We start from the raw sequence: 26,766 nt of genomic DNA on the forward strand, positions 1-26,766 counted from the left end.
GAGGGAATCGTATGTAGAAGCATGGTGCGTTCCCATCGGCAAGGGGGGCTCGTCGATGACAAACAAACCGGCGACTCGAGGTGGCGGGCGCGGAAACCATCATCATTGGACGGAAGACCACGCGAAAGCGAGGTGGTCCCGGCCGGCATCGATCCGGACACAACAAAGGTCTAATCCGGTGGGTCCACTTTCAACAAACGAAGTCGAATTTTTCTCCTGGTTTGGCGTGTAACTATTATAGTAAGTGTTTGCTGGCTGCGGTAGTGTACTGCGTACGGTAGTTGTTAGTGAGGGTTTGTTGACCAAACATCTGAGTTCGAGATGGTACACGTACCGAGCAGCAGGTCCTCCAACCGGCATCCGTGGAGCATGCCATGGATGCGAAATACGGAGAGCAAAACATGCGCCACCCCGAGGTTCTTAGGCCAGCGAGGTATGGGAGTAATCAACGGATGCAATGGCGTTCGGCCGCAAAAACCTCGATGCTTGTGATCACCGTCAGCGTCCTTGGTGTTGTTCCGTCGGCTTCGAGAATCCGGTGTCCAAGAAATGCAGATGGAGTCAGTCTCCGTCTTCCGGGTCCACAACGGCCCACTGCATCATTTCAGATTGTGGAGAATGTGGAGAGCGTCAGCCACGAGCGTTGCCCATTTGGTACGCAACTGAGCCACCGATCAAGCCACTCCGGAGGAGCCTCTCCATCCACCAAGACGACGACTCCGGGGTTTGGGGGGACGGTGGACAATGCCGAAATTGGCAGGAGGTGACACCAGGACCTTGATGGGGAACGGCATTTATCATTTCTGATGCTTTGCGATGCTCGACGCGCGATCCAGGGTCCGGACGGTGGCTCCCGTCATGCAAGGAACGGAACGAGGGTCTGGAGGCTGTATACGGACTCCGCAGGAAACAAGGCAGTTCTGTGAAAGGAGCAAAGCGTTTCTATCGACAGAATGCCCCCAGAGACTGCTGGAGCGGCCTGGGCTATCGACAATGGCACCCATCATGAAGATTGGTCAAGGGAGCGAGAGGGAGAGGTCAAGACACCACACGACAATCAAAAGACGTTACGAAGCTTGCAAAGCAGAACCTGTATTACACAGACACTCACATATGCTGACTCCCGAACATCGACGCTCCCGCCCAAGTCTATGAACCCATCCGTCCATCCATCGATCCATCCATCGATCCATCCATCGATCCATCCATCGATCCATCCATTGCATTTCATCCGAGACCGAGCACAGCCAACCACCTCCGGGGTTCGTTTGTCAGCGGTGCGGTGGTGCTGTGCCTTTTGTCGTCTTGACCGTCTTCGCCCCGTCCTCTTCGTCCCTCTCCCGGGCCTCTTTCCTCCTCTGCCGACCCTGCCTACCACCCATGTTCATCCCAAGAATGCCGGACTCCTGTTCAACACGCCCCGATTCATGCAAAACAACCTGGAACCCCGCCGCTTGCCAACGCCGTCCACGTAGCTTGTCGTCACGTCACCGTAGGGAGAGTGAAAATGAACAAGGGGCTTGAGAAGAAATAACGCCGATCATGCCAGAGAGGAGAGACAGGAGAGGAGAGCAAGGGAAGAGAGCACGCCGTCCAGGCCGGAGTGCGGAAGAGGAGGGCGTGCCCGTTCGTGTCCATGTCTCCGTCAACCCGGCGTGCCACGGGACAACCGCCGCCGGGCGGCTGTTCCTTCCAAGGTAAGCCTCCGCCTCCGCGAGCGGGTGAGGGGGCCTTCCTAAAGTTCCGACTCGGCGCCGTTCGCCTCGATCGCCATGGGGCTCCCGTTCTGGGTCTGCCTCTGGATCTGGCGCTGGCGCGCTCCTCCGCCTCCCGGTCGCCTCCTCGCGGTGCTTCTCCTGCTGTAGCGCGTGCTGCGGCTATGGTCGTCGTCCGAGTCCTCGTCGTCGTCGTGCTCGGCGTGGTACCGACGCGCCTCGTCGAGCAACGACATGTCGTCGGGCTTGTCGCGCAGCCACTGCATACGGGGGCCCGAGCGGGACAGCTCCGAGACGCGGAATCCGTAGATGCGCGGCTCGTAGATCTTGTCGCGGCCCAGCCCAGGGGCGATGTTGCATGCGTACATGCCGTTGATCATGCCCTGCTCGTCGGCGGCGCGGCCCAGGCTGGCGGCGGCTTCGGCGGCGGAGCGCGACAGGTCGTATTCCGGGAAGGTGAGCAGGAAGAGGGCACCAAAGGTGCGGCCGAAAAAGGCGCCATCGACGGTTTGGAAGCGGCTGTTAGGCGGAACGTAAACGTCGAGGCACGACGGGCAGAACAGCTTGACCGTGTCCTCGCCGGGAATGTCGGACAGGCCGACGGGCAGGGTACGCGCCTGGTTGCAGTTTGTCCGCGGGCACACGCCAAAGTGACCCAGCTCGTATTTCTCGGCCATCTGCTGGATTCCGGCGCGCGAGCAGATGAAGCGCTGGTGGATCAGGCCGTAAAGCATTTCAGCCGAAGACTCGATGACGGACAGGTCGCTGGCCACGCGGCTGTGATGCCTCCGCTCTCGCCTGGTCGTCCCGTCTCCCACGTCGCCCGAAACGTCCTCCTCGTCCTCGTCCTCTTCTTCATCTTCGTCTTCTTCGTCTTCCTCAGGTTCAACGTCAAGGATCATCTGGGGGAAGAAGGGGGGTTAGCAGGGGGCTGGGAAGCGCCGAAAGGAAAAAATAAGAAAAAAAAAAAGAAGACGTACTTCTAACGCCTCCTTGTACATGGCGACCTGGTTTTGCAGGCCCGTCAGGTTAAAGTCATCCTCAATAAACTCCTCCGACACCTCGGCGAAGTATTCGTGGCCCAGTAGGGAGCAGAAGGACGAGATCCAGGACTCGGGAGTCCCAGATGAGGTCGACATCTTGGTCGGCGAGGGGGCGGAACAAGTGCGATGCGCTCGGCCTTGGGAAACGCGAGGAAAGTCGAGGGCGCGGTCGGCAGTGGTGAATGCTTGCGTCGAAGGAGGGGAAGCAGAAATGCGAGGTCCTGGCGATCCGGGTGCTTTTCGGCCGTCTACGGTGGCAGCTCGACGGTTTGTTTACGAAAGAAGCATGATCAAACGGGAAACAAAGGAATTTTGCAGCGTCGAGGAGAGCGCCCACAGGCCGCCTGGAGGTTCGCGAGCTCTGTATGCCTCCAACGTCTTTTTTTTTTCTCTCTGGGAGATGGGTTGAATGGATGCGGTTGGCATTTCCCCTGGTTCACCTCTCTCCCGCCTTGCTCGATTCGGTCCCGCAAGGACGGCGAGTAACTGGCCTGGTCCGTGCGTCCACCACAGCCCCGCGATTGCAGGGCAGGGCCCAATGCCCGCCTTGCAGGGCTGCCTGACCAAATTTCCTGCCAAGCCAGAGTCACGTGAAGTCGTGTCTTGTCTTTCGCGCCACATCACCACTGCACCTCGTCCGAGGCGGCGGCGGGGCTGGAAGCACCCGAAATCGCAACCCCCACGCCACTGACCTCATTCAGGCCAGCCGCGGCAATGCCGCCCTCCATCGAGCACCACCCACCATGCCGCACTTGGACCGTTCCACGAGACACATCTTCTCGTGGACGGGTAAGATCAAGGATGTCATTCTCTCCACGGCGCAGCCTTGGCCTGTCGACATGATGCTCGACAGCTGGAGGATGGACGCCGAGAGATTCCGCTACTTCACAAACGCCCGCCCAGACGCCCGGCCCTACGACGCGCCATTTCTCTTCCGGAATCTGTCGGGGTTCGGCGCAAGAGAGGATCGCCCCCACCGCCAGGTGGCCATTCCGGCCACGGGCTTTGGTGCATGGTTCTCGAGGCCTCGGCCGGGCCAGCGCGCCATGGCCAGTCTCACGCCACGCTTCAAGCAGCATCTCCACCATACGGTCCCCTACGAGCTCATCTACACCCCAGGGCACGACGGCAAGCCCTCTCCGGACAGTCCCCTTTCCGGATTCCTCCATTGGCTTCGGACCGACCCTGCCGACGGCAGGCACCAAGCCTTGGCCACCATGCTCGAAACCGAGATGTCCTACTACCCGCACGCCCTCCGCCAGCCTGCTGCCAGCCCTGCTCCGGACCGAGGAAATGATGACGCCGTCTTCCTCCGCTTCTCTGCGCCCCTCCTCCTCCTCGACGCGGCCTTGTCCTGGAACGCCACGCGCTCGTCCCCCGACGCCCGCCTCACCCAGCTCTACATCGCCCAGGTCGCCCTCTCCGACCTCCCCGCCGGCCTGCAGGAGGACGTGCCCACGCTGCCTGTCCTCAGCCGGCCCGCTCCCACCCCAACGCATCTTGATCTCAGCGCTGATCCTTTCCCGCTCTCCGTGCCCGACATCTATGCCTCCTCCCTCTGGCTCGGCCTCACCCCGACCTTCACGCCCTGGCACCGCGATCCCAACCCCAACCTTTTCTGCCAGCTGCTCGGGAGAAAAGCCATCCGGCTGATGCCGCCCGAGCCTGGGAAGCGGCTGTTTCGCGAGGTCCTGTCGCGGCTTCAACGGCAGCAGCGGGGGCAGGCTGGCGGCGTCAGCCAGAGCGCGGCGATCCGGGGCGCCGAGATGATGCAAGGCGCCGAGAGGCGAGCTTGGGAGGAGGTTATCTGGGGTCACGGGGACGAGGCGGGGTCGGGAGCGGGATCGCCGGGGATGCGGTTCGGCAACAAGTGGACAGAAGGGATGGAGGAAGCGGTGCTCGGTCCCGGCGACGCGCTCTACATCCCATATGGGTGGTGGCACAGCGTACGGACCGTGCAGAAAGCTTCGGCGGATGAGATTGGGGGCAGCGATGGCCAATCCATGGCGCATGCGCCGGAAACGCTCGAAGCGCCAACATCCTTGACACCATCAGAGGGACCAGCGGCGTCGTTATATACGGCAGGACAAGCCACATGGGGTCAGGAACCGGGCGAGTTGAACGCTTCGGTGAATTGGTGGTTCCGGTGGAGGACCGTGAAAGAGAAAAGCAGGTGAGATCAGCGGGTCTGCGAGACCTGCCGTAAGGGAAACTTCTTGTCCGACCAGGCATCGCGAGCCGCGTTTCTTAAGGATGTGGCTTCGGCGCCCTGCATCATTCCGTCACCCATCCCAACTGGCTCGGATTTGACAGAACGTTGGGCATTTACAAAAAGTCGCGTTTCCGTGACAATACCAACACACTCGGGGTGGGTTCACCGAATCACCCGCCTTCCAGCTCAGGAACCAGGTATTCATCGACAAAGTCACGCTGCTCATCAACTCTCGGATCATTTCCTGAGGGGCCATTCCAACCAGCACATGCACAGCGGAATGGAGAACCTGGACGCCGCGCCATGGGTCCCTGTCCCGAGTTGGAACGACAGCCCATTGTTTTTTGATATCAACGCCAGGGACCACGTGAACCCAACCCGTGAAGAACAATAAAACTTTTGAATCCGCTACTATCTATCCATTCTCGAGGCATCTAACAAACCATCAACTTCGCTTGAAACTCTTCTTCATCACCACCATCCTGCCAGTACAACAGCTTAGCGACACCCCTTGCAAGGCTGCATGCAGTCCGCCTCCCTCGCCCTCAACGCCACCTCCGCCGGCCTTTCACTGCCCGCATTTCCCCCAGATTCGGCCTTTTCCGACTTTCCGCTACTCAGACTTCCATCTGCATTGTTCTCCATCGTTTCTTCGTCCGCGTCATCAGGATGTTCCATGAAGATCTCGTCGAAGTGCTCGTCAAGCCACTTCCTAGCCTCCTCTATGTCCATCTTGTCCGCCGCCGCGTCAGGGTTCGAAGCAATGATCTCTTCCAAGTGGTCAAGCAGGAACTGCTTTAGTTGCCGTTTCAACTCCTGCTCTCCAATCGTCGCGTTGAAATCTATCCCGCGCTCGTATAGCCATATTTTAGCGCTTGTTTCAAAGTCAAATCCTTCGGGATCCTGAGCAACGGGGTTTTCCCAATCCTGGTCCAACCACAACCGGAGCGTGTTGGCGCGCCTCCACCGCTTGTAGTCTTTGCGGTGCATGTACACCTTGTCATACTTGGCCTCGATCGCGGGGATGCTGAGGTAGCGCAAGGTGTAGTAGACGAAGACAGGGGGGGTGGCGCAGATGATCACAACGGTGAACCAGGACAGGTTGAGCACCTCGCGCGAGGCCTTGCTGATGAGCACGGCTGAACAGGCCATCGAGAGGCCCAGCCAGACCAGGCACTCGCCGTAGTAGTTAGGGTGTCGACTGTGGAGTGTCAGCTCGGCTCGTCCCTGACAATGTCCCCATGACACGCAAAAACGTACCACCCAGCCCATAGCCCGCGGCTGCAAAACGCCTCTCCATGTCTCCCGCGCCACTTATCGTAACGCCACCTGAGCATCTGCCAGTCGGCGAGCGTCTCAAAGTACAGCCCGCGAAGGTAGATCCACATGCCGAGCCAGAACCATGACATCCGCAGGACGTAGGCGTAGTCCCAACGGGCGCTGATGCGCGGAAACGCGTCGGCCGGGAGGGTGTTGAGCGCTAGGGTGGGCATTGCGCATGCTAGAATCCAGCCCGCCTGGCACATAAGTCTGGGGGAAATGGTCTTCAGCCGGCCTGGTGTTGAGAGAAGACGCGGATCGCGAATGTGGGCAGTGGCCATGCGGACGACGTTTCGGGCGGAGATGTACGTGAAGACTGGAAGGATCCGCACGTCAGCATACCATAGCACCCGGGAAGAGCCATCGGGCCAGACCGGACACCGAACTAAAGGGAGAAGAAAACTTACGCCTTCCAGCCCATACCAGCACCGCCAGCGTCACTAGCCCCTGCTTCCAATCCAACCTTGCCTCACCTAGCTCCTCAGCTCCCCAACGAGCACCAAGTCCCTCAACCCTCTTTGCGTACCAGGTGAAACCTCCCAGTCCCCAGTCCAACCCTTCCCTTACCCTTCCTAACACTCCCCTCTGGAATCCCACCACCACGCTCTTGATGGCTGCACCCACCATATCGGGCCCTGGGCTAACCCTCTCCCGCGGCTTTGCCCCGATAAGCCAGACGGCACTCTGCATCAGCAGTCTCACGTGGAATGGGAGCCACAGCTCCCAAGTCCCACCACCATCACCGATGCGGGAGACGCTGCACGCCACAGCGGTCCCGAAGGCCATCACGCCACCAATGTCACGTCCGGAGTTCTTGGCACCAGAATCTATGCCAGCCAGAAGAACGGCGCAAGAGAAGTTCCAGACGATGGCCATCAGGAAGCATCGTGTGAGATTGGAGAAGAACAGGGCCGGGAAGAAGCGTAGAAGCGGCACGCTCGAGGCGGCTTTGGTGAAGAGAAATGGCAAGGCGGCCGGGAGGATGACGGCGCGTAAGATGTGGAAGAACATGCGGGTGGCGGATAGTAGAAGGCTGACAAAGATGGGGAGAAGGGGGCCGATGACGTAGATGAACATGTTGGTGGCTGGCTTGGAGTGGTCCCGGTTGCTGTGTTGGTCTTGGGGCGGTGCTGCCGTTGGGTTGGAACGTGATCGCCTAGTCTCGGGTCCTTTGATAGACATGTTGCGGCAGGGTCGTCAAGCGGCGTATGTGTTGGTAGCTGAATATTTATTCTCGGATGGCCTTGAGCATTCGCGTGGTCACGGCTCTCAAGACGGGAGATGGTATTTCTGCCGGAATAATGGATCAAGAATAGCATACGTGCAAAAGGATGGCAGATTTGAAGGAGAAGATGGAGGCCCGGTTGGGTACAGCGCATGAGAGTTGAGATTGGCCCGGCATTGTTAGGGAGAAAGATGGGGGCTCTTCCTCTCGTGCCATGATGGAGTGATCGTGATCATGGAGAGAAGGCATGAAGACAGAAACGGAGTGTGGTTCCTTCTCTATGACTATGAAGAGATAAGCCGTGGGGGCAGGTGCTGTGCAGAGGTCGCCTGTGTTCTCTGAACTTGCAATGTCGGGTTCTGTTCAAAGAGCCCCCTCCCCCGGGCCAATATAATCAGGGCAATGCCTTATTCTCGATGGCAGATATCAGGAGGTCGGGACAAGCTCCCGCTCAACAAGAATGCCTCCGATAAATACGAAGGTGTCCAACTCCACAGTCTCTTTGGGCTGCCTTTGGCCATCAATCAATCAGACGGGTAGTAAGCAGGGCTGCATTGGATCTCTTATAGCATCCAAGCCGGCAGCATCAGCGGACCGTGTCAGGAGCATCAGAACCTACCTAGGTACCTAGGGAGTAAGGAGGCAGTTACCCCTATGTCGATGAGACAATCAGCACAAATAATGGGGTCGTTGCCCGCAGAACACTCTCTGAGTCTTGCGCACACCTCAAGTTCACAACCTCGTTCGTTCACACTTGGCAACTTTCAAGCCCACTCTCGACAGTTCGACAAAACGGTTGACAACTTTTTTTCACCACTATCACAGCTATCTGCTGATAGAGCCTCTTTCTATAGGCCTTCATCCCATTTTCCATCCTGCACATAGGCAGTTTCCACTAAATAGGTACCCGGTGTAGGTAAGATCCCATACCCAATCCAACACTCGCACTCTCAGGTGACGATGTGTGAAAAAGACAAAGCGCCGAATCCCATGCAAGACTTGAAAGAAAGAGGAATAGAAACCCAAACCTGTCTATCCAAAACCACTCATCCGCCACTCAGGCGCTTAGACAACCGGCCCAGCCGCCTTGACGTCCTCCGTCGCCTCGCTCTCGTACTTCTTGAAGTTCTCCAGGAACAGGGCGCCCAGCTTCTTAACCTCAACATCGAAGCTCTCGGCACCGGCGGTCCACGCCTTCTTGGGGTTGAGCAGCTCCGGAGGGACGTTGGGGCAGGACTTGGGCACCTGCAGGTTGAAGACCTCGTACGTCTCGTACTCCTGCTTGGCCAGCTCGCCCGAGTGGATGGCGTCGAGGATGGCGCGGGTGTACTTGAGCGGGCAGCGCTTGCCGCCCTGGGCGAAGCCGGCGCCGACCCAGCCGGTGTTGAGGAGCCACGCGTTGGCGTTGTGCTTCTCGATCTTCTCGGCGAGCATCTTGGCGTAGCGCATGGGGTGGAGGGCGAGGAAGGGCTGGGCGAAGCAGGAGCTGAAGGTGGCCTGGGGCTCGAGCACGCCGTCCTCGGTGCCGGCCATCTTGCTGGTGTAGCCGCTGATGAAGTGGAACATGGTCTGCGCGCTGTTGAGCTTGCTGATGGGCGGGAGCACGCCGCGGGCGTCGCAGGTGAGGAGGATGATGTTGCTCGGGTGGTTGGGCGAGAGGCAGGGGATCTTGGCGTTGCTGATGTACTCGATCGGGTAGGCGCAGCGCGTGTTCTCGGTCAGGGTGGCATCGTCGTAGTCGACCTCGCGCGTCTCCGGGTCGAAGACGACGTTCTCGAGAACCGAGCCGAAGCGGATGGCGTTGAAAATATCCGGCTCCTTCTCGGCCGAGAGGCCAATCGTCTTGGCGTAGCAGCCGCCCTCAATGTTGAAGACGCCATTGTCGCTCCAGCAGTGCTCGTCGTCGCCGATGAGGGCGCGGTTGGGGTCGGCAGAGAGGGTGGTCTTGCCGGTGCCCGACAGGCCGAAGAAGAGCGTGACGTCGCCGTCCTTGCCCTCGTTGGCCGAGGAGTGAAGGGTGAGAATGTTGTGCTTGATGGGGCCCTCGTAGAACATGACGGTGAAGATGCCCTTCTTCATCTCACCGGCGTACTCAGTGCCAAGGATGACCATCTCCTTCTCGGCGAAGTTGATGGCGACCGAGGTGCCCGAGGTCATGCCCTCGGTGTAACGGTTGCAAGGGAAGCGGCCAGCGTTGTAGATGGTGTAGTCGGGGTGGAAGTTCGCGAGCTCCTCCCGCGGCGGCCGGATGAGCATGTTGCGCATGAAGAGGGCATGGTAGGCGCGCGCGCACACGACGCGGACCTTGATCCGGTACTTCTCATCCCAACCGGCATAGCCGTCCACAACGTATATGCGGTTCCGGGTGTTGAGGTAGTCAATGGCACGTTCCCGGTTGATCTTCCAGACCTGCACACGTTGTCAGCATTCTCGTGGCCATGGTGGTTGGGGGGGGCGGTCATGGATGGGTGCGGTGAGGGTAGAGGGTGTCACGTGATCGGGCGGAATCCCGGGCGAGCGGGAGCGGGTTGGCGCGCCTCGGCACTTGGCGAGTGGAGTCGCCCGGCTCCCACCTCGGGAAGAGGTGGAGGGTGTGACGACAGCGACCAGGGAGCGGGCCATGCTCTGCCATCTTGGCATCAAACGGCCACAACAGCAGGATTGTGCTGCAGGCAGCTCACAACCAGGAATTGGCTCTCTGGTTGCCCGACGGATGTATTTTCCATCATGCGGTTTTCAAGCCATTGGCCTTGATCGCCGTCCGGTTGCAGGCGTATGTAGGACCACCATCTCACGATGCTTCGCTGCTCGCGTCATGGGACGAGACGGAACCGTGAAACGGGTAGAAGCGGGCGATGGACAGGATAGACAAGCGAATTGAGGTGCATCAGGAATGCGAAGGAAAACACAGTTCTCACGTACCTCAGGGTCCATGGGCTTGTTGACAGGGCCCCACCAGATGTCCTTCTCTGATGTTGGCTCCTTGACGATACGCTTGTCGTTGGGTGACCGGCCCGTCTTCTTGCCAGAGTAGGCAGTCAGGGCGCCGCTGGAAGTGATGGCAGTGCCGGTCTCGTAGACGAGGGCATCCTCATAGAGGGAAGCGACAGAGGGGTTGTGAATCTATTGGGTTCAGAACGTCAGCACCTGTGTTGGTGGGGATCTCGGACTGAGCAAGGAGAGTCTTCACTCACGATAGAGACGCGGGTGAAGTCGATGTGGGCCTTCTCGTAGAGCTCCTCCTCAAGCTCTGTGTGATCCTTTTGCGGCACAATGCCACTCGGGTGGAGGGCGGTCTTGTTGACGCTGTTGGGAAGCACTAGAGCGGCCGTCAGCATGCCGGGACAGAAGAGGGGACGACGGCGGAAAGGGGATAGATGATCGTCGGCTTGACTCACTTCTGGCGGCGGCGGAAGATGGCACTTTTGCAGAGATAAGTTGGCAAGAAGGGCCTTTGACGGTTGGATCTGTGTAGGGAGAAGCAGGTCTGGCAACGGGGTCTTTCATGGTTCTTATAAGTGCCACCGGTCGAGGTCGAGGCCGGGTCAAGGGGCGTGTATTGAGATCGAAAAGCCGGAAGTTGACGCCAACTCGGCAATGCACGCTACGGTATATCCACTTCCACGCCGTGCTGGACTAAGGGATACAGGGAAGCACTGATAACGACGGAGTGACTTGGCTGCCGGACCCGAGGCCGAGAAGGGAGGGTATATAAGAGGTGGGGGGGGCAAAAAATCCGGGGCGTCCAATTACGAGTCACGACGGCGCTCCGCTTGGCGGTTGACGGGTCCAGGCCTGGAGCATGTTCGGGACGACCAGGGCTGCCGGGAGTGACCGCAGTGACCACAGTGACTCTTCTCCAAGGTACACTCCCCGGTTCACGAATTGTTTCCGGAGCATCTCTTTTCACACCCCTGTCGCCGTTCGGAACGTCCGCTGCCAACCTTGCCCTGCCAGGAGACGACGAGGACATGATGGTGGCTGAGCGCTGATCCCTCACACTGTGCTTGTGAAATGCATCATCACCATCACAGCTTGTGCGTGTGGCCGCATTTACGAATGCGTTGATGACGCCGGAATGGCTGACGAAGCGCTCAGATTTTGTCATTGCTTCCCTTTGCCGGCTCCGGCCGGCCTTGGTGCTGCCATTCCAGGCCCGGATTTCGCACACCCCCCCCCCCCCTTTTCCCCTTGGCATCAGCCGACAGCTACCCTGCTCCGTCCAAAGAATTCGGCTTCCAGACGGGGTCAGGTTTTCAGCGCCGAGTACCTGGTGCAACCGGGAGCTAAGACATGGATGCCAAACGACCATGAAGGCTCGGTGTGGCACATGACTTTGAGCCTTCCAGGTTGGAACAGCCAGTCGGTGACTCGGGAGGTCGGTGAGATTCACAGGAGAAGTTTCTGCGCGTCTCGTGACAGTGCAGCAGATTCCTTCTTTCCGCAGAGGCCAGGGCCGCAATCTCCTGTGCCTGTCTCGAATCTCCGCGACAAACCGCCCCCCCTGATGCGAGGTCGTAGCCGCATGGACGCCCTGGCAGCAGCAGCAGCATCAGCAGCAGCAGCAGCAGCAAAACGGGAGGACTCCCATTGGCACATGGAACATCGCCAATCTGACCATCCTGGATTTCCCGTCCCGCGGTTGGCGAACCGCGGCGTTGGAGCCCGGTTCTTGGCGAGCATCCAATCCAACCCGGTGGCTGGCGGTTCTGGAACGCGGAAACGGAACGCGGCCCCGCAGCGTGAAAACTCTCCCTGACGGATGACACCTGCCTGCGGATCGCCGCTAACCCGAAAATACGCAAGGCTGAGGGAGCCGCTTCCCCGCGAATTGCCAGAAGCAGGAACCGCCCCAGGCGCGACCAAGTGAACACGGGCAGTTTGTCCCTCATCGATCACGAGGTTTTCGTTCGTTTCCGAAACCAGTCTCCCCAGGCCGGCGAAACAACCTCTCAAATAGATACGTAGTCATCTTTGTTGCGGCTTCCCGGTTTTTCCAAGCTACCCGAGAGTTTCCAAGCATTATAGTACAAGAACTCATCGCCTGCCCCACCTACCACTTTCCCTTTCCGGATCCAACGGCATTTCGTCATAGGGCGGTGGCCCGTAGTGCATCCATTCACTCCGTGGCTCTCCCGACATTGCCCGATAGCACCAACAACCTCAGCCACAACGGCGTTGCACCGTACCGTGCAACGCACAGTACCTGTGCATCAGCAGAGACTGGGATTTTACAGCAGGAAATGGAGTGTTCAGGAGCATGATAGTTCCACGTGATCACACGCCCTGGCTAGATCTAGTCCCTTTACGTAACTTGGCGCCAACGTGACCCTGGGACGCAGAGTCCAGACCTGATGGTCGTCCACCGCATGTGATTGCCAAAGCGTGTAAAATGATTGGTCAACGGCTGAGCACCGGAAATAGGCGGGTCAATACGAGTTCTCGTAAGGTGCCTCAACGCGGTCAAGAATCGAAGCCGGGGCGAGTCGCGAAGGAAGAGGATGATGAATTGGAAGCAATTGGAGAGGGCAAGGAAGAAACAAAAAGGAGAGAGACCTACGGGGACGATGGCAACAAACACCGACCTTAACACGCCAACTACCTACCAATGGAGTGAGCTTTGCGACGAACGCCTCACGTGAATCCCCAGATTCAGCATGATTCAGCATTCAGCACCGCTGACTCGCCACCTCAGGTTCCAGAAACCCCAGAATCAAACCGCTCCGCCTTGTTCCCGGCTTGTGTCCACAAAAGCCTTGAACCGACACTGGACACCCCGGGGTGTGCCAAGACAAGACGCGCCCTTCCGACATCTTCCGAGTCCGGCCGGACTTCACCGTCCGCTGACATCCAAGATATCAGCTCCCCGTAGCACAAACGCCAGCACAGTGCACACACACAGCCACACAACCGCGCAAGCATCTTCCCTGCGCCGAGAGAATCCGGAGGGTCGAGCGTTTCGGCTGACCACATCGGCTCCCCCACCTCCGCCCCGCGGGGCCAACATGGCCGATCCCGATCAACGCTCCTCCACATCCCCCCGCTTCCCCGACCTCCGTCCGCGATAGCCGCCGACCCCCGGGTATCATCTCCGGGAACTGCTGATGTCACACCGCCCGAGCATGAGACCGTCGTGGTGACGATTCCAGGCTGCAAATGCTCAAGATCAGGGACAGAGCGATGCATCGTTTGGGCGAAGTCGGCATGTGTCCTCTGGATGTGACACCCGTTAGGAACTGCGATTCTACAGAAGTGATGCGGGCAATGCTTGGATCCGAGATGCCTACCAGAGGCCGGTGGCTGCTCTACAGTTGGATCCCGTTGTGCATGTTGATGATACGGCTTTTCCCGTGCACCCGGTTGCCTCGCCGGCTTATCTGGACCGCCAGTTGTTGGCTGCGGTTCCTGCGGCGTTGGCCTGGCCGGCGATTTCATGCTCCGTTCGGTAGTGATAACGATATCCGGACCAAGGGGTTCGAGCTTCTTCCATTCATCCTTCCTCCGCACACTCTGAGGGCCGTGGTCCTTTTTTTCACTCTGCAAGCTTCAAAAAGAGGCAGCCTGGTCACAATTCGCGGATCACACCCTTCGGAATATCACGGCACGACCCATGTTGCAGCATCTGTCAGCTCCGGATGACGATGAAGACGACAACAGGGCCAATGGATAGCCGTCCACGTCATGTTGATGATGTGCCAGGATGATGCCCGAGCACACAGTACGAGGTGGTGATGGTGCTGTACACAAAGATAGCACATGTGAAGGACAGGCTATGGGAAGGCAGGGAGCAGCTCAGCTAGCTTGTCCCGTGGTTCATCAACCATTCCCATTCCGCCCCCAGCTCTCAGCCCCCGTCTCACGGAAAAGCTCCCTCACCCCGCAGCGGGAAGGACGGGACAACCCGCCACACGGGCGGTTGGAACAGGTCCGGGTCCTTGCTCCGCCGGTTCCCTCCCCCTCCGGCCAATCCCGAGATGGGAGCTTAAGCTCTACCAAGCATGCTCGGTGGCTTCTGGACGTGTCTCCTCAGGAACGTAGGGCATTGTGCGTTTCCTCATCTGGTCTAGGGTGAGTGTCGGGAGGATGTTGATGGGTCCTTGGAGGACGGCCGGCACATGCTCCCGAGCCCAGGCAGTCAGGGAGTCCTGAAGATGTCCCAGGCCAGAATCCTGATCATTTGCTTGGCGTGAGACATCGTCCGTCCGTCTCGGAACCCGCTACAGACCCCCTTTAGCGTCATCGGCTTCTGTGATGTCGTAGAGTCCGCGTGAGTGCTGGTAAGCGGGTCTGAAATACCGGAGTATTGGTCACACACCTCTCATCTTCAAAGCAAGCGACCACAAAAGAAGCGGCCAGAATTCGGCCCAGGACGCAGCCAGTAACTGTTTGTAAGAAGAAACTATATACCTCGGGACACCCCTCCATTGGCTGAAAACAGGAGCCACAGAATGGCATCTCGGCAAAGCTACATGTCAGTCCGCCGCCGTTGACTGCACATTGCGTGGTGTTGGGTGGGTGTTAGGCATTGGCTTGATCCAAAATGGTCATTTGGAAATAGAAATACATGGTTCGCGCAGAAAAGACATCCCATGCGGATCGGCATCACACCAGCCAAGGCGAAGGAGACTGCGTCACCCAGCCCCAGGGATGCTCACGGAGGAAGGGGGTTAAAATACAGGCTCCAGGCCAGGTAGCAGTAGAGAGCTTACTTCGGGACAACTCGTATCACCTCTCAAACTAAGGCTCCTATGTGGCCTCCGCACTCTTGGCATAGTCGTAGCGTCCCGGCTCCTCTTGCACTCCCTGACGGTGGTGATGAACCCCTTATAGCTTTGTCCTTGGTTGCAGGCAGGCTGAGCTATATCGACAAGCGGCCATCATCGACAGCGAGGGGTTGCAGGTAACTTTGGCGCCATGACACTTCCACCTCCACGGCACGACCTGCTCTTCCATCTTGCAGCCACAACTCAATCATGAAGTTTTGGATATCACGTCTGAAGGTCTTTGGGGTTATCGGATTTCCACGGCGAGCTTCATCCAAGACAGCCCACCCACTTCTGCTCCAGCGGCGGTCTCACCTCCTACGTCGACAGGTACATGGAGTCACCTCCCCTCACCAGCATCACAGCCTCTACAGCACCTTAAGAACCGGTCTGCTTCGAACTTCAGTCCCGCAGTTTGTCTGAATTCGCGGGCCCTCACCCCCCCTGCTGGCGCGGATCTTCTTGCAGGCGCCGCAGGCCGCCTTTCAATGGGGAAAACCGTTCGCCCTGCTGACTTTAACGTATCCTGCTGCTTCGGACGTGCGGAGCAGACGGGAGCGAGTAGATCGCGCGATAGGACATGGAAAAAGGAGAGGGGAAGCTTGTATATGTCCAGTCTGGTGCGCAAACTAGGTAGTTTTTGTGGGAGTGGAAGGAGAGAGGAGAGAATGATGGACGCGTGGAAAATGATCAGAATGAAAGGAAGCGAGGCGGCTGAGCGACGAGAGCGGTTGACCGTGGCAGGGATGGCGGCGGTGAACATTCAGAAGTGCGTATATTGTTAGATGCCAAGATGCCCATGCTCTCTTCAACGGTGCTGTGTATATCATAACCCAGAATTCGAGTCCCTGAACGTCCGTTTCTCTCCCGCCTTGTCCATCCCCCCCTCTTCTTCGCCGGCGACAAGCCAATCCGCTGTCTCATCCAAACAGGCACTCTGACAAACGTCGCCCGGGTATCAAACAAAGCTTGCCGACCTCCTCCACAGGACACGTCCACCCCCCAAAAAATCACACCAACCGAAGAGAAAAATCCTCCCAACGTCGCACAGCCACACACTACCCCCTCCTCTCTCACTTCTTCGACATCATCAACCTCAAAAACTCATCCTCATCCACGCCCCCTTTCCCCGACGCGTCAAACTCCTCGATCATCGCCACGATATCCGCGTCCGGGATGTTGTTGCCCACCTGCTTGCTCACCCGCCTCAAATCATCCTGCGTGATCAGGCCCTTGCCGTCGGTGTCGAACAGGCGGAAGGCGCGGCGCAGCTCCTCGCGAGGGTCGCGCGCGCGCACGAGCGAGCCGGCGATGGCCTGGGCGGTGGCGAGGCTGAACAGGCGGTACACGGGGGCGCACTCTTGGTCGTGCGGCCAGTTGGCGGGCTTTTGCCCGTGCCGGACGAGGAGCTCGTAGGTTTGCGGCTTGGGCAGCTCGAAGCCTAGCGCGCGGAGGACGAAGCGAAATTCTTCGTAGGAGAGGAGACCGTCTTTGTTGGAGTCGAAGAGGTCGAACTGTATTCGGGGGAGGTTGGTGTTAATCGAGGAAAGGCGGGGTGAGGGAGGGGGGTAAAAAGAAAAGGGAAGAGGGGGGACATACAGCCTCGTTGATTCGTGTTTTTTGTTCGTCGGCGAGCTTGTTAAAGTCTTCCCTCGACGGGATGGTGTACTGGATGGCGCGTCCTGAGGTAGCCATGGCGAAAGGTGATGGGGAGTCGGGCGCGGTGTGGTGCGGTGGCGCAGGGCAGGGAGAGGACAAGCGAGGCTCGAGGCGGGTTTGGAGGCGAGGTATCGAGAAAAATGCGATGTACACGAGGGACGGATCAAAAGATCAAAGCGTAGCAACGAAGGTGTGCGCGCGATGGCGTAGGAGTAGAGCTGTCCGTGGCGCTATTATTGGGATCGCGAATCGCAGCAAGAAAATGGATGGTAGGGATTATCGAGCTGGATGTTGGCCATGTGCATGGTCGAGGGCCGACGGTTTCGAGTTCGTGATTCTGACGGGCTGGTGCTTGCCGCCGTCGCCCTCCGCCGCCCGGTAGTGATGAACAGAGAGACAGCTCCGATGCCGTGTCGACGCTGAGGCTGGACCGCGTTTCGTTCCTTGTTCTCTTTACGTTACACGTTACGCGTCCATCGCGTCTGCCGGCCTGTGGGTCTTAATGGGACAGAGCCTGTCCGGATTGGGCCAGGCGGGCCAACGGTGAGTGGGTCTGCCGTGCTGCGATTGACCCACTAAAATTTTGGTGGGGCTTTTTATCTTTTTCAGTTCTGGTTGGAGCTCCCAACTTCAACACCACAACCGCCATCACCACATGTGCACATCTGGGCGCGGGAGGGCCGCCAAACTCAACATTGCAAACAGTCTGTCGCACCGCATAATCCCGCCAATTGGCAACACCTCCACCATAGGAAAGCGACACGATTGCCAAATACAATCACCATGCCCAAGCGCAAACGCGATTCTCCCTCCCTCGACGAGCTCTTCGCCCGCCACCGCGTCGACGTCTTCCACGCCCTCAAAACCGCCAAGGGTCACGAGCGCCAACGCCAGTCCAAGCGCCTCTCCGATAAGCGCACCGACCCGGCCAAGCGCGCCCGCATCGAGAATGAGATCGTCGTCCTCAAGTCTCTCGACCTCCAGCAGACCGCCCACGCTCACCTCTGCTCGTCATTGCTTCGCCTGAAGCCCGTCGCGGCGCTTCCCCAAGACCGCCTCCCCGAGGCTCTGAGAGTTGGCGTGCCCAAACCAGAGCTGACGGAGGAGGAGCGTGCTGCATTGCATAATGTGACGAGTTCGTTGTACAATCGGCCGGAGGTGAAGAAGGTCGTGGAGAAGGCCGTTGAGGAGATGTGCCGGGCGATGGGAGTGGAAGCGCCCAAAAAGGGTGGCCGGGCGGACGGCGAAAGGAAGAAGGACAAGAAAGGGAAGCCAGAAGATGAGGGGAACGGTTCAGCAGACTCTGGCGGGAAGGAGAAGAGGGAGCAAAAACCGAAGACGGACGACAAGGCCGACGCGGTTGCAGAATCGGCCAAGAAGGACAAGAAATCCAAGGCCAAAGACGGGGCAGATGACGCGGCAAGGTCGGGCAAGGAGAAGCATTCTAAAGCTGAGGCCAGGGAGGACGAGGGCGACGATGAGCGCGACGAGAGTGCCGATGAGATCGACGAGGAAGAGGAAGAAAAGGCCGTTTCCGAGCTCGAGAAGCTCCTGGGGTTGGGGTCTGACGAAGAAGAGGACAGTGATGAAGAGGTTCTCGTCAAGGGGAGGCCCCGGAAGCCGTCGTCGAAGGAGCTGGATCCCATGGAGATCACCACCGAAGAGGAAGATGACGAGAGCGAGGAGGATGACGAGGATGGCGAGATTGGTGACGAGGATGAGAGCAGCGAGGGAGGCGGTCAGCTCACAAAGGAGGAAGAAAGCAGCGACTCCTTTTTCGACTTTAGCGCCGCCGAGAACGAGACTTCATCCGGCGAGGAAGATCAGAGCTCTCAAAGCGATCAGGATGACTCGGACTCTGACAGTTCATCATCCGCATCCCGGTCGCCCCCAGCAAAGAAGCCTAAAAAGGAGGGCAAAAAGGAAGGCAAGAAGGAAAACGTATGGGCTCTTCCCACGCTCATGGCCGGGTACATCTCCGGCTCCGAGTCGGCATCCGAAATCGACGACGCCCCGGCACGCAAGAACCGCCGAGGCCAGCGCGCAAGGCAGGCCATCTGGGAGAAGAAGTACGGGGAGAAGGCCAAACACTTGCAAAAGCAAGCCCGCGACGCAGGCTGGGATCTCAAACGCGGCGCCGTGGAACCGGGCGCGAAGCCGTGGAAACAGGGCATCCGTAACCCCTTATTGGACAAGGGGAAGAACAAGGGCGCTGCGGCGGAGGGGGGTGATTCCGGGCCAACGGGGGGGAATGCGAAGGGGAGAGGACATGGGCCAGCAGGTCGCCGAGGGCCTCAGGCTGGCAAGGACTCCAAGCCGAACCAGTCACATCAAGGTCCGCCCAAGAAGGCGCCCGCCCCCAGGGCACGAGACGACACGGGGCCGCTGCATCCCAGCTGGGAAGCGAAACGCAAGGCCAAGGAGAAGATGCTTACGGCTCCGTTCCAGGGCAAGAAGATCACCTTTGACTGAGCTCGAGGACAAGGTAGCGTTGGTGGAGCTAATAATGATGGTCATGGGTAATCTGCCCAATCCTGAACGCTTTGCGTAGCCATCTAGATGCCAGCAAGAGTATCTGCAAAATGTGTCTGTGCTTGGCCATATCTCGGCCGTATGCCGAACCCATAAAGTCATACCCTTGGACTTCCAACGAGACAACCTAGCGAGAACGTCGTCGATGAGCCACCTTGAGTGGCCAGTTGTAACTAGCCAGGATCAGAACACGAAAAGAAGAAACATCGTGAATAGTAGACAAGAGAAAGGAAAAGAAAAAGGGGGGAGAGAAAGGCAAATGGGAAGGGAAAGCAAGGCATGGGCGCTGACCATCGCCCTGGCTTAAAGAACCTCCTCCTCAGAGAAATCTTGGTCCGCGTCATCATCGCTCAGGCCCTCGTCGTCTTCCATCTCCTCATCAGAGCCACCCACATCATCAGAATCCGAAGTCAGGTCCAGATCCAAGTCCAGGTCCATGATATCCTCGTCGTCATCCTGATTCTCATCCCCGTCTTCATCGCCCTCGCTCTCATCGTGGTCCTCGCTCTCCTCCTCATCCCCCCCTGCATCGTCGCCGCTCTCTTCGTATTCGTCTCCATCCAGCATCTCCACGTCCCCCTCCTCTTCGTCAGAGTCGCTACCAATCGCGTCCTCCGCAGACGCCGCTGCTCTTGAACATTCCACGCTCCCCAGCCGCGAACCGAGTTCCGATGAAACCACCCAAACAGAGCCAAGGCGACGATCGCTGCTCGGACCGGTCGGGGAAGGCCTGGGCAAGGACTCGGTCTTGGAGACGGGCGGCGCGGTCCTGCCGGGCCTGTTCCCAGCCTGCGGAGAAGCGGTGGTCTGCGTGGGGCTCGGGGCCGCCGGGGAGAAGAGCGCCGGGTTGAGCGTCGACGCCGACGCGCGCGGTGTCGAAGGTGAAGATCGGGCTTGGAACAACATGGGGTGTGCGGGCGCCGGCGTCTGGCCTGGCGCAGGCGTCCGGGCAGGGCCGGGGGTCACGAACATGCTATCTCCCCGGAAACGGCTTGGAGAGAAAACCGGAGGTGCTGAGGACGACTCGCGCTTGGTGCCCGTGCGGGAGGCGGTTGGTTGGGAGGGAGCATGGCGGAGGGAGTTGAGGATGGGGCGAGAGGGGAGAGCTGGCGGGTCCGATCTCAGGCGCGGCTCGGGAGTCACTAGCATGCTGCTGCTGCGGCTTGAGGGGTCGTACTTCGGGGATGAAGATGACGAGGACTCGCGCCGGAGAGCTGCCGGGGAGGCGTTGGAGTTAGCAAGGCTGCCTGTGCTCTGTCTGGTCGAGAGCGACGAGGTGGAAGTGGGCGTGTCCGAGAGGCTGTCGTTCTCGGATTCGGAGAGAGCCTCGTTAATGTCGCCATCGAAGAGCTCTGAGGTGGGCATGCTGGAGCCGGCATGGTCTTCATCGTTGGCATCATCAGAGTCCTCAGCACAGACGGCATCTCTGCTGCTGCTTTCCATATCCGAATCCTCAAGGTCGGAGTCGTCGACATCTGAACCCACGATCTGCAAGATCTCGTCATCAGACGCGGGTCCATCGGAGACAAACAGCTCATCCAGCACGCTGGAACCGAGGGATTCCACGTCCTGCTGCTGCCCAGAGCTGCCCGATTCTTCCGAGTCGAAGGTGGCAGAGGTGCTCCCCTCGCTGCTGCCGGAATCGCCGCCGATGGAATCGGAGTCCAGGTCAGATTCCGACCCGTCTCCAGCTTGCAAATACTCGGCCAGCGCCTCCTCGCGCTTTACGCGTTCAGCCTGCCGCTCGTCGTACGACTTGGAGCCACCGCGCTCGAAGATGGGCTTGACGATCCGCCAATCCTGCGGTCCCGGCGTCCAGGCCTGGTCGATGTCCCGCCGCAGGAGATGGGTATCGTCGCTCTCCTCCACCCTCTCCAGGTCGTCCCGCTGCTTGCGGTTGGCCGTCTTCTCCATCGTCACGATGTGTTGAACCCCCTCTGTGAACGACCAGTCTGCGATGAGCTGCCGGGTATCAGGGTGTCCTCTGCTTTTCAAAACTTGGTTGAAGTCGTAGAACTTTATGATGTCCAGCCCCCGCAGCTGCCACACGTAGTCGAGCCCCTGAAGGCACCTCAGGGAGCGGGCCATGCGGCGTTTCGGCTGGCCCAGCGACTTGGAATGCAGCAGCTTCTTGATGGCAGGACTCTCGTAGTTGCGGCGGCTATGGAAGCTTCCCGTCTCGTTCACGTGCACCACGAGCGTGCGCAAGCAGGGCATCTGGCATAGCCACGACAGCGGGAACGTCCGCCTGGACATGGGCGTCTTGCCGCGCTCGTCGGGCGGGCATGTCAGCCGCTGGCTGCCCGTCCAGAGCAGCTCAATGTGTTGGATGCGGGCGAGGCGCGCGAGTCCGATGCCCGTGCAGAAACGGCCGAATTCGCCGAGGCTGGAGAAGGCGAAGGTGTTGAGTCCGTAGAAGACGTGGACGCCGAGGAAATACAGACGGCGGTTAACCCCGAGAATGGCCAGGAGCTTTTGCGGATCGGCGCCGTCCCTGGTTATGCTGCACTGGCGCCGACCCCAGAAGAAGCGCTTCGGCAGGCCGCTGCGGTATTCGCCGAGAGCCTCCTTCGAGGGAATTTCGTCGGGCTGTTGGAAAGGATCCAGGCGTGAAAGGCAGTGGATCAGTTGGCCAGGCTTGTTTAGGAGATGCCTGAGAATGGCCACCCAGGCCTCGTCCGGCAGTAGGCCGAACCAGGGGGTGTTTGGCTGTGCTTCAAGTCCCTCAGAGGCCGGAGCAATAGCTTCACGTCGGACCGGGCCCGGAACCAAGTCCTCCCAATCCGGATCGGGCCAGTTACGGGGTGCCACCAGCCTGATACCAGGATGAACAAACGCTGGCTTTGTGGACATGTTCTCTTCCTTGCAGCAAAGCCTGTAGATCTCTGCGTACCTGGCGGCGTTGGCGTGGTAGTTGCGGAGGTAGTTCCGTAGCTGTTCGGGCCAGGTCTACGAAGCGGAGAAGCAGCCGTGATCAGATCAGTCATGCGTCTTTCTCTCCCCCTCGTGCCCAGATGGTAGCATCCTGTTCCCTCTGAGCACTTACCCGTTGATGAAATCGCCCGATTCTGGCCTGCTTGTTCCTGAGCGTCTGGTTCTCCTCCCGCAGACTGCGCACCGCATGGTTCAATTCGCGGTTTCGGATCTCGATGTCTCCGATGTGAGCACGCGCACGCGCCAGCTCGGCCCTCAAGTCTTCATCGGGACCACCTGGACCTCGTCCACACGCGAGACAGGGCCGGTTATTAGCTGGATCTTCCATGATAGAGACTTTGTGATGGTCGGGTGAGGGAGAATCGTTGTCCCGTGGATTGTCCGATCGTGACGATATATTAAGGAAGAGATAGGGTTAGGCTAAGAATAATGGCTGAGAGTGACGCATGAGACGAATCTTGAGAGAAGGGGTATGAAAAAACGGTCAAGGAGAGAAAGCCGTTTAGAAAACCGCCCACCGGGCGAGGGATAGATTGAGGTTTGTGTGAGGCGTGTTGCTCAAAACGATCGAGCTGACCATTCGGCTCAGGTAAGACTGCCTCAAGCATGTGTATCCTGGCGATTGTGGTCCAGAGAAACGGTGATTCCGGGGAGGGTTCTGGATCTGTAGTATGGAAGAACAAAGGTTGGAGCGATTTTGGGTGTAAAGATGAAAGTAAGTACTACGTAGGTAGAGCAGCATGAAGCAGGAAGAAAGTTGTGGAGAGAAAAAGAAGAGAGTGAGAGAAGGGAAGAAGGAGGAGAAAAGGAAGGGTTGTGAGTAAGTAGAGATGTATCCCGAAAATATTGCTTGGAGGTTTGAAAGAAGACATGAGGTTTGGGTATCTCTGACTGGCCTCCTGCTAGAAAAAAGAATAACTAGGTTGGGAATTCTCACCGTCTCTCTAGATTCTCGGGCATTGGAGCGAGCACAAGGAGGTGAGTCTCGCTGACCCAGAGGCTGGCACGACATGGATGTGACGTGAAACGTCAAACGACAGAGGAAACACACAAGGGAACAGTTCATCACCACTTCTGAGCTGTATCCTCTATTCGCCATCTTTCAGAGACGATACTGACAGCTCGAGTAGAAGCACGCAGCATCGTCCTACTGGCACCTGTCTCACTATTTTTGGTGAGCGAAACCTTGACTTCTATTTCTAGCAGCAGGGCATCAAGGACTGACATTCCTGGACCCTCGATAACAAGGGGCTTCCCCAGTTCCTAGCAAACAATCAGCCCTCTCAGCTTCGGATATCCCAGGTTCTAACCCTCTCGTTCCTATTTCATCCCGAGTCAACCACCCCTATACCCCCATGGGTCCTACGTCTCACTAGAGCATGGAACTCAAGAAGATTGACCAGGCATGGGTAGTGTTCAACGGCGTCTACTATACCGAAACGTTGTGGTGAATTGACTTTATATTACCCGTCACCGCCGCATGCGAACTTCCCAATTCTCATACCGTATCATGCCTTTACAGCCATGACGGACACTTCGCACCGTCGCTGGGTCCAACCCCAACATCCCCGTTCCCAAACCCTAACCCTACTACATAACCCCATCCTACCACAACCCCAACCCCAACATGGAGAACCGCCCCCCCCCCCAACCTCTTTGAACAGAACAGGAAACAAACGAATTGAAACAACCATCCTTAACCACACCTACTCGCTACCAGCCAACGTCAACTTCCCTTCACCACGCCCTCAGTAGGCAGCAGTCCGATAAAACCCTTCCGCCCCGCTTCCCGGGGCATCGTTCCCCCCCGCAGGCGGAGCCGGAGCCGACCCCGGCGGTACGTAGGCCTTGTACTGCGGTTGTGACGGAGGCGCCCCGCCACCAGCACCACCGCCCCTGCTCGGCAGCGTATGGCGTGCATCGAAGGGCTGCTGTTGCAGGGGCGGAGAATGCGTTTGATAGCCGCCGTACCCGCTGCCGCTGTACGACGGCTGTCTCTGGTGGGGAGCGCCCGGCGGAGACGGGGCCGGGGCGGACGGGGGTGGGACGGACGGGGCTGGAGCCGAGGGCGCGGCGGCGGCGGCGGCGGCGGCGGCGGCGGCGTAGGGGTCTTCATCCTCGGTGCCGGCGCGTTGGTGGACAGAGGAGTAGGGCGTGGCCTGGGTGGTGGCGATCGGCGAGTCGTAGACCGAGGTCGACAGCTCCTGAGGGCCGTTGGCGTAGGCGTTGCTCTCGCGGCGCGTGGTGGCCTGCGATGGTTGGTACGCCGCGTACGGCTGGTTCGCAGGAGGGGGTGACGTCGAGGTCTGCAGAGGCGGCGGCTGCTGCGCGGGCCCGCCAGAGGGCAAGCGCTGGTCTTGGGGACGCGGCGCGTACTGAGGCTGCGGAGGTTGCGCCTGAGGCACCTGCGGTGGCGGCTGCGAGGGTTGCGACGGGATCTCGGCGCCGGCAAAGTAGACGGGAGCAGGGGTAGCGGCGACAGGACGCTGGAAGGTGTTGGGCTGGGGCGAAGAGGGTGGGTATTGCGAGGGGTCTTCAAGTTGACCATTAGCAAGCGTCCAGAAGGCTCCCATCACGGCGAGAGAAAGGCTCACCTTGGGCGGGCGCCGGGGTGTAGAAGCGCTGCGGCTCCTGCTGCGGAGGCGCGGCGCCGTACGCAGGTCCCTGAGGCGGGTACCCCTGAGGAACGGCCGGGCGCATAGCATACTGATGATAGGCGGGCTGGTGGGGGTGCGACATGGACGACTCGAGGAGAGCTTCGTAGTCTCTCCTGGCCTTGATGAACTTTTCGTTCAGCTGAGTGAAATCGTCTGCAAAAAGTCAGCACAAGCCCCCACCCGCCACCAACACGGATCCAACCACCTACCCTTCTTCTGAGAGTACTTCTCGATCAGCTTGATCAGCTTCGGCCGGATCGCTAGCGTCTGATGGTAGAGTTTCTGCAGCAGGGTTGGTTAGCTTCGGGGCTTTCAACCAGCCGACGAACAGACAAACTTACCGAGATCTCCTCGTTATCCTCCTCCCTCGGCCCCGTGTTGCTCGCGCTCAGCAGGGTCAGGAGCTTCTCAACGTTCTTGATCTCGGCAAACACCTCGGCCTCCATCTGAGCCTCCCGCTGCAGCTCCTCCGGGGTCGGGTCCGACAGCTTCTCGACGTAGTTGAGCGGGAAGATGCCCGTCTTGCCGCGGAGCGAGCCGCGCCACCAGTCCTTGTACACGCTCTCGAGGACGGCGATGACGTCGCCCTTTTTGAACTCGAGCTCGCCAGGCTCCGAGGGCACAAAGTCATACAAAGCCCTGACGCGGGACACCGTGGCGGCGGTAGTACCGGAGGGGACGGGCTGGGAAGCAGGCTGCTGGGCGGGAGCGGAGCTCGTGGAGGCGGCGGCGGCGGCCCCCGAGCTAGAGCCAGACGGCCCGGCGACGGGCTGGGCGGCCTTCTTCTTGCGCTCTTCCTCCTGAAGACTCAAGGCCAGGGCGAGCTGCAGCTCCTCCTCCTCCTTTTGCCGGTCGAGGTCGGTGAGCTGGTTCTTTTGCGGGGCGCTCGGCGGTTCGAGGGTGGGGTTGGCCTGTTTGAGGCGGAAGTAGGCGTCGTACATGATGCCGAGGTCCGGGTCCGACTTGAACATGTCGGACCACTCCTTCATGCGCTCGGCGATTTTGGACTTGACTTGGGAATGCGTGTTTCGGTCGTTGGCGAGCTTGAGGAGGGCGTCGGTGAAGGCTCGGCTGGAGAGCTCGCGGTGCACGTTCTTGCCGCAGTTTTGCGACAGGGCATTGGCCACCTGGCAGGCATTTCTGTTTAGCATGGGCGGTCGGAGGTGGAGGGGATTGCGCAGGCGCCATGGGAGAGGCTGGCTGGCTCACCTCGAGCGTGTAAAGCTGGACGTTGGCGTTGCGATGGGCCAAGCGCTTGATGAGGCTGGCAACAGAGTCCTTCGGCCCGTTGGGATCGCTGGACACGCGGTCGCAAATCTCCATGATGGCGCCCCAGTCCTCTGTGGTCAGGTTTTCATCGGTTGCCTTGTCTGTCAGGGAGCAGCACCGTCAGCTAACATGGAGGCATGCGGCGAGTATGGGCGCGCGGGCGGTGCGACGTACTGATGGCCTCATCGTAAGGCCCGGGCGGAGCTGATCGGAACATGGTGACGTCTGGTAGGTATTCTCCCCGGGGTATCGCGGGCGCCTGGTGTAAAGTCGGAGGGGGGTGTTTCCAAGGGGATAGATGGGCGGTTGTCAGGTCGCTGACGTCGACGGGACGATGGCGGTTGGGGGAGCTCGTCTCGTGCCCCGCACTGAATGATACGCGGGGGATGATGGTCTGCGGATTCTAAGGGGTCTATGAAAACCGGCGAACGGCGAAG

General features: G+C 59.2%; 9 protein-coding genes across 9 annotated transcripts; 2 read left to right on the forward strand and 7 right to left on the reverse strand.

Annotated features, from left to right (window-relative positions):
- Positions 1–102: 102 nt before the first annotated feature.
- Positions 103–360, reverse strand: VTJ83DRAFT_5391 (uncharacterized protein; the record flags this gene model as incomplete). Its single annotated transcript, XM_071011986.1, has 2 exons — positions 103–268; positions 335–360. The coding sequence occupies 2 exons, from the start codon at positions 358–360 to the stop codon at positions 103–105; spliced, it is 192 nt and encodes a 63-aa protein (XP_070864766.1).
- A 1,375-nt stretch (positions 361–1,735) lies between these two features.
- On the reverse strand, positions 1,736–2,854 carry VTJ83DRAFT_5392 (uncharacterized protein; the record flags this gene model as incomplete). The annotated part of the gene is made up of 2 exons (XM_071011987.1): positions 1,736–2,617; positions 2,696–2,854. The coding sequence occupies 2 exons, from the start codon at positions 2,852–2,854 to the stop codon at positions 1,736–1,738; spliced, it is 1,041 nt and encodes a 346-aa protein (XP_070864767.1).
- A 647-nt stretch (positions 2,855–3,501) lies between these two features.
- Positions 3,502–4,935, forward strand: VTJ83DRAFT_5393 (uncharacterized protein; the record flags this gene model as incomplete). The annotated part of the gene is made up of 1 exon (XM_071011988.1): positions 3,502–4,935. One exon carries the CDS (start codon positions 3,502–3,504, stop codon positions 4,933–4,935), a length of 1,434 nt encoding a protein of 477 aa, XP_070864768.1.
- A 533-nt stretch (positions 4,936–5,468) lies between these two features.
- On the reverse strand, positions 5,469–7,472 carry VTJ83DRAFT_5394 (uncharacterized protein; the record flags this gene model as incomplete). Its single annotated transcript, XM_071011989.1, has 3 exons — positions 5,469–6,171; positions 6,231–6,606; positions 7,034–7,472. The coding sequence occupies 3 exons, from the start codon at positions 7,470–7,472 to the stop codon at positions 5,469–5,471; spliced, it is 1,518 nt and encodes a 505-aa protein (XP_070864769.1).
- Positions 7,473–8,580: 1,108 nt separating this feature from the next.
- VTJ83DRAFT_5395 (uncharacterized protein) lies at positions 8,581–11,022 on the reverse strand (the record flags this gene model as incomplete). The annotated part of the gene is made up of 4 exons (XM_071011990.1): positions 8,581–9,924; positions 10,438–10,638; positions 10,710–10,834; positions 10,914–11,022. The coding sequence occupies 4 exons, from the start codon at positions 11,020–11,022 to the stop codon at positions 8,581–8,583; spliced, it is 1,779 nt and encodes a 592-aa protein (XP_070864770.1).
- Positions 11,023–16,351: 5,329 nt separating this feature from the next.
- On the reverse strand, positions 16,352–16,973 carry VTJ83DRAFT_5396 (uncharacterized protein; the record flags this gene model as incomplete). The annotated part of the gene is made up of 2 exons (XM_071011991.1): positions 16,352–16,792; positions 16,878–16,973. The coding sequence occupies 2 exons, from the start codon at positions 16,971–16,973 to the stop codon at positions 16,352–16,354; spliced, it is 537 nt and encodes a 178-aa protein (XP_070864771.1).
- A 747-nt stretch (positions 16,974–17,720) lies between these two features.
- VTJ83DRAFT_5397 (uncharacterized protein) lies at positions 17,721–19,409 on the forward strand (the record flags this gene model as incomplete). Its single annotated transcript, XM_071011992.1, has 1 exon — positions 17,721–19,409. The coding sequence occupies one exon, from the start codon at positions 17,721–17,723 to the stop codon at positions 19,407–19,409; it is 1,689 nt and encodes a 562-aa protein (XP_070864772.1).
- Positions 19,410–19,772: 363 nt separating this feature from the next.
- On the reverse strand, positions 19,773–22,322 carry VTJ83DRAFT_5398 (uncharacterized protein; the record flags this gene model as incomplete). Its single annotated transcript, XM_071011993.1, has 1 exon — positions 19,773–22,322. One exon carries the CDS (start codon positions 22,320–22,322, stop codon positions 19,773–19,775), a length of 2,550 nt encoding a protein of 849 aa, XP_070864773.1.
- Positions 22,323–24,151: 1,829 nt separating this feature from the next.
- VTJ83DRAFT_5399 (uncharacterized protein) lies at positions 24,152–26,546 on the reverse strand (the record flags this gene model as incomplete). The annotated part of the gene is made up of 6 exons (XM_071011994.1): positions 24,152–24,936; positions 24,998–25,213; positions 25,270–25,342; positions 25,402–26,187; positions 26,270–26,430; positions 26,504–26,546. 6 exons carry the CDS (start codon positions 26,544–26,546, stop codon positions 24,152–24,154), a joined length of 2,064 nt encoding a protein of 687 aa, XP_070864774.1.
- Between the last annotated feature and the right edge of the window lie 220 nt (positions 26,547–26,766).

This window comes from Remersonia thermophila, chromosome 5, assembly GCF_042764415.1.
Source record: "Remersonia thermophila strain ATCC 22073 chromosome 5, whole genome shotgun sequence".
Taxonomy (NCBI): domain Eukaryota; kingdom Fungi; phylum Ascomycota; class Sordariomycetes; order Sordariales; family Chaetomiaceae; genus Remersonia; species Remersonia thermophila.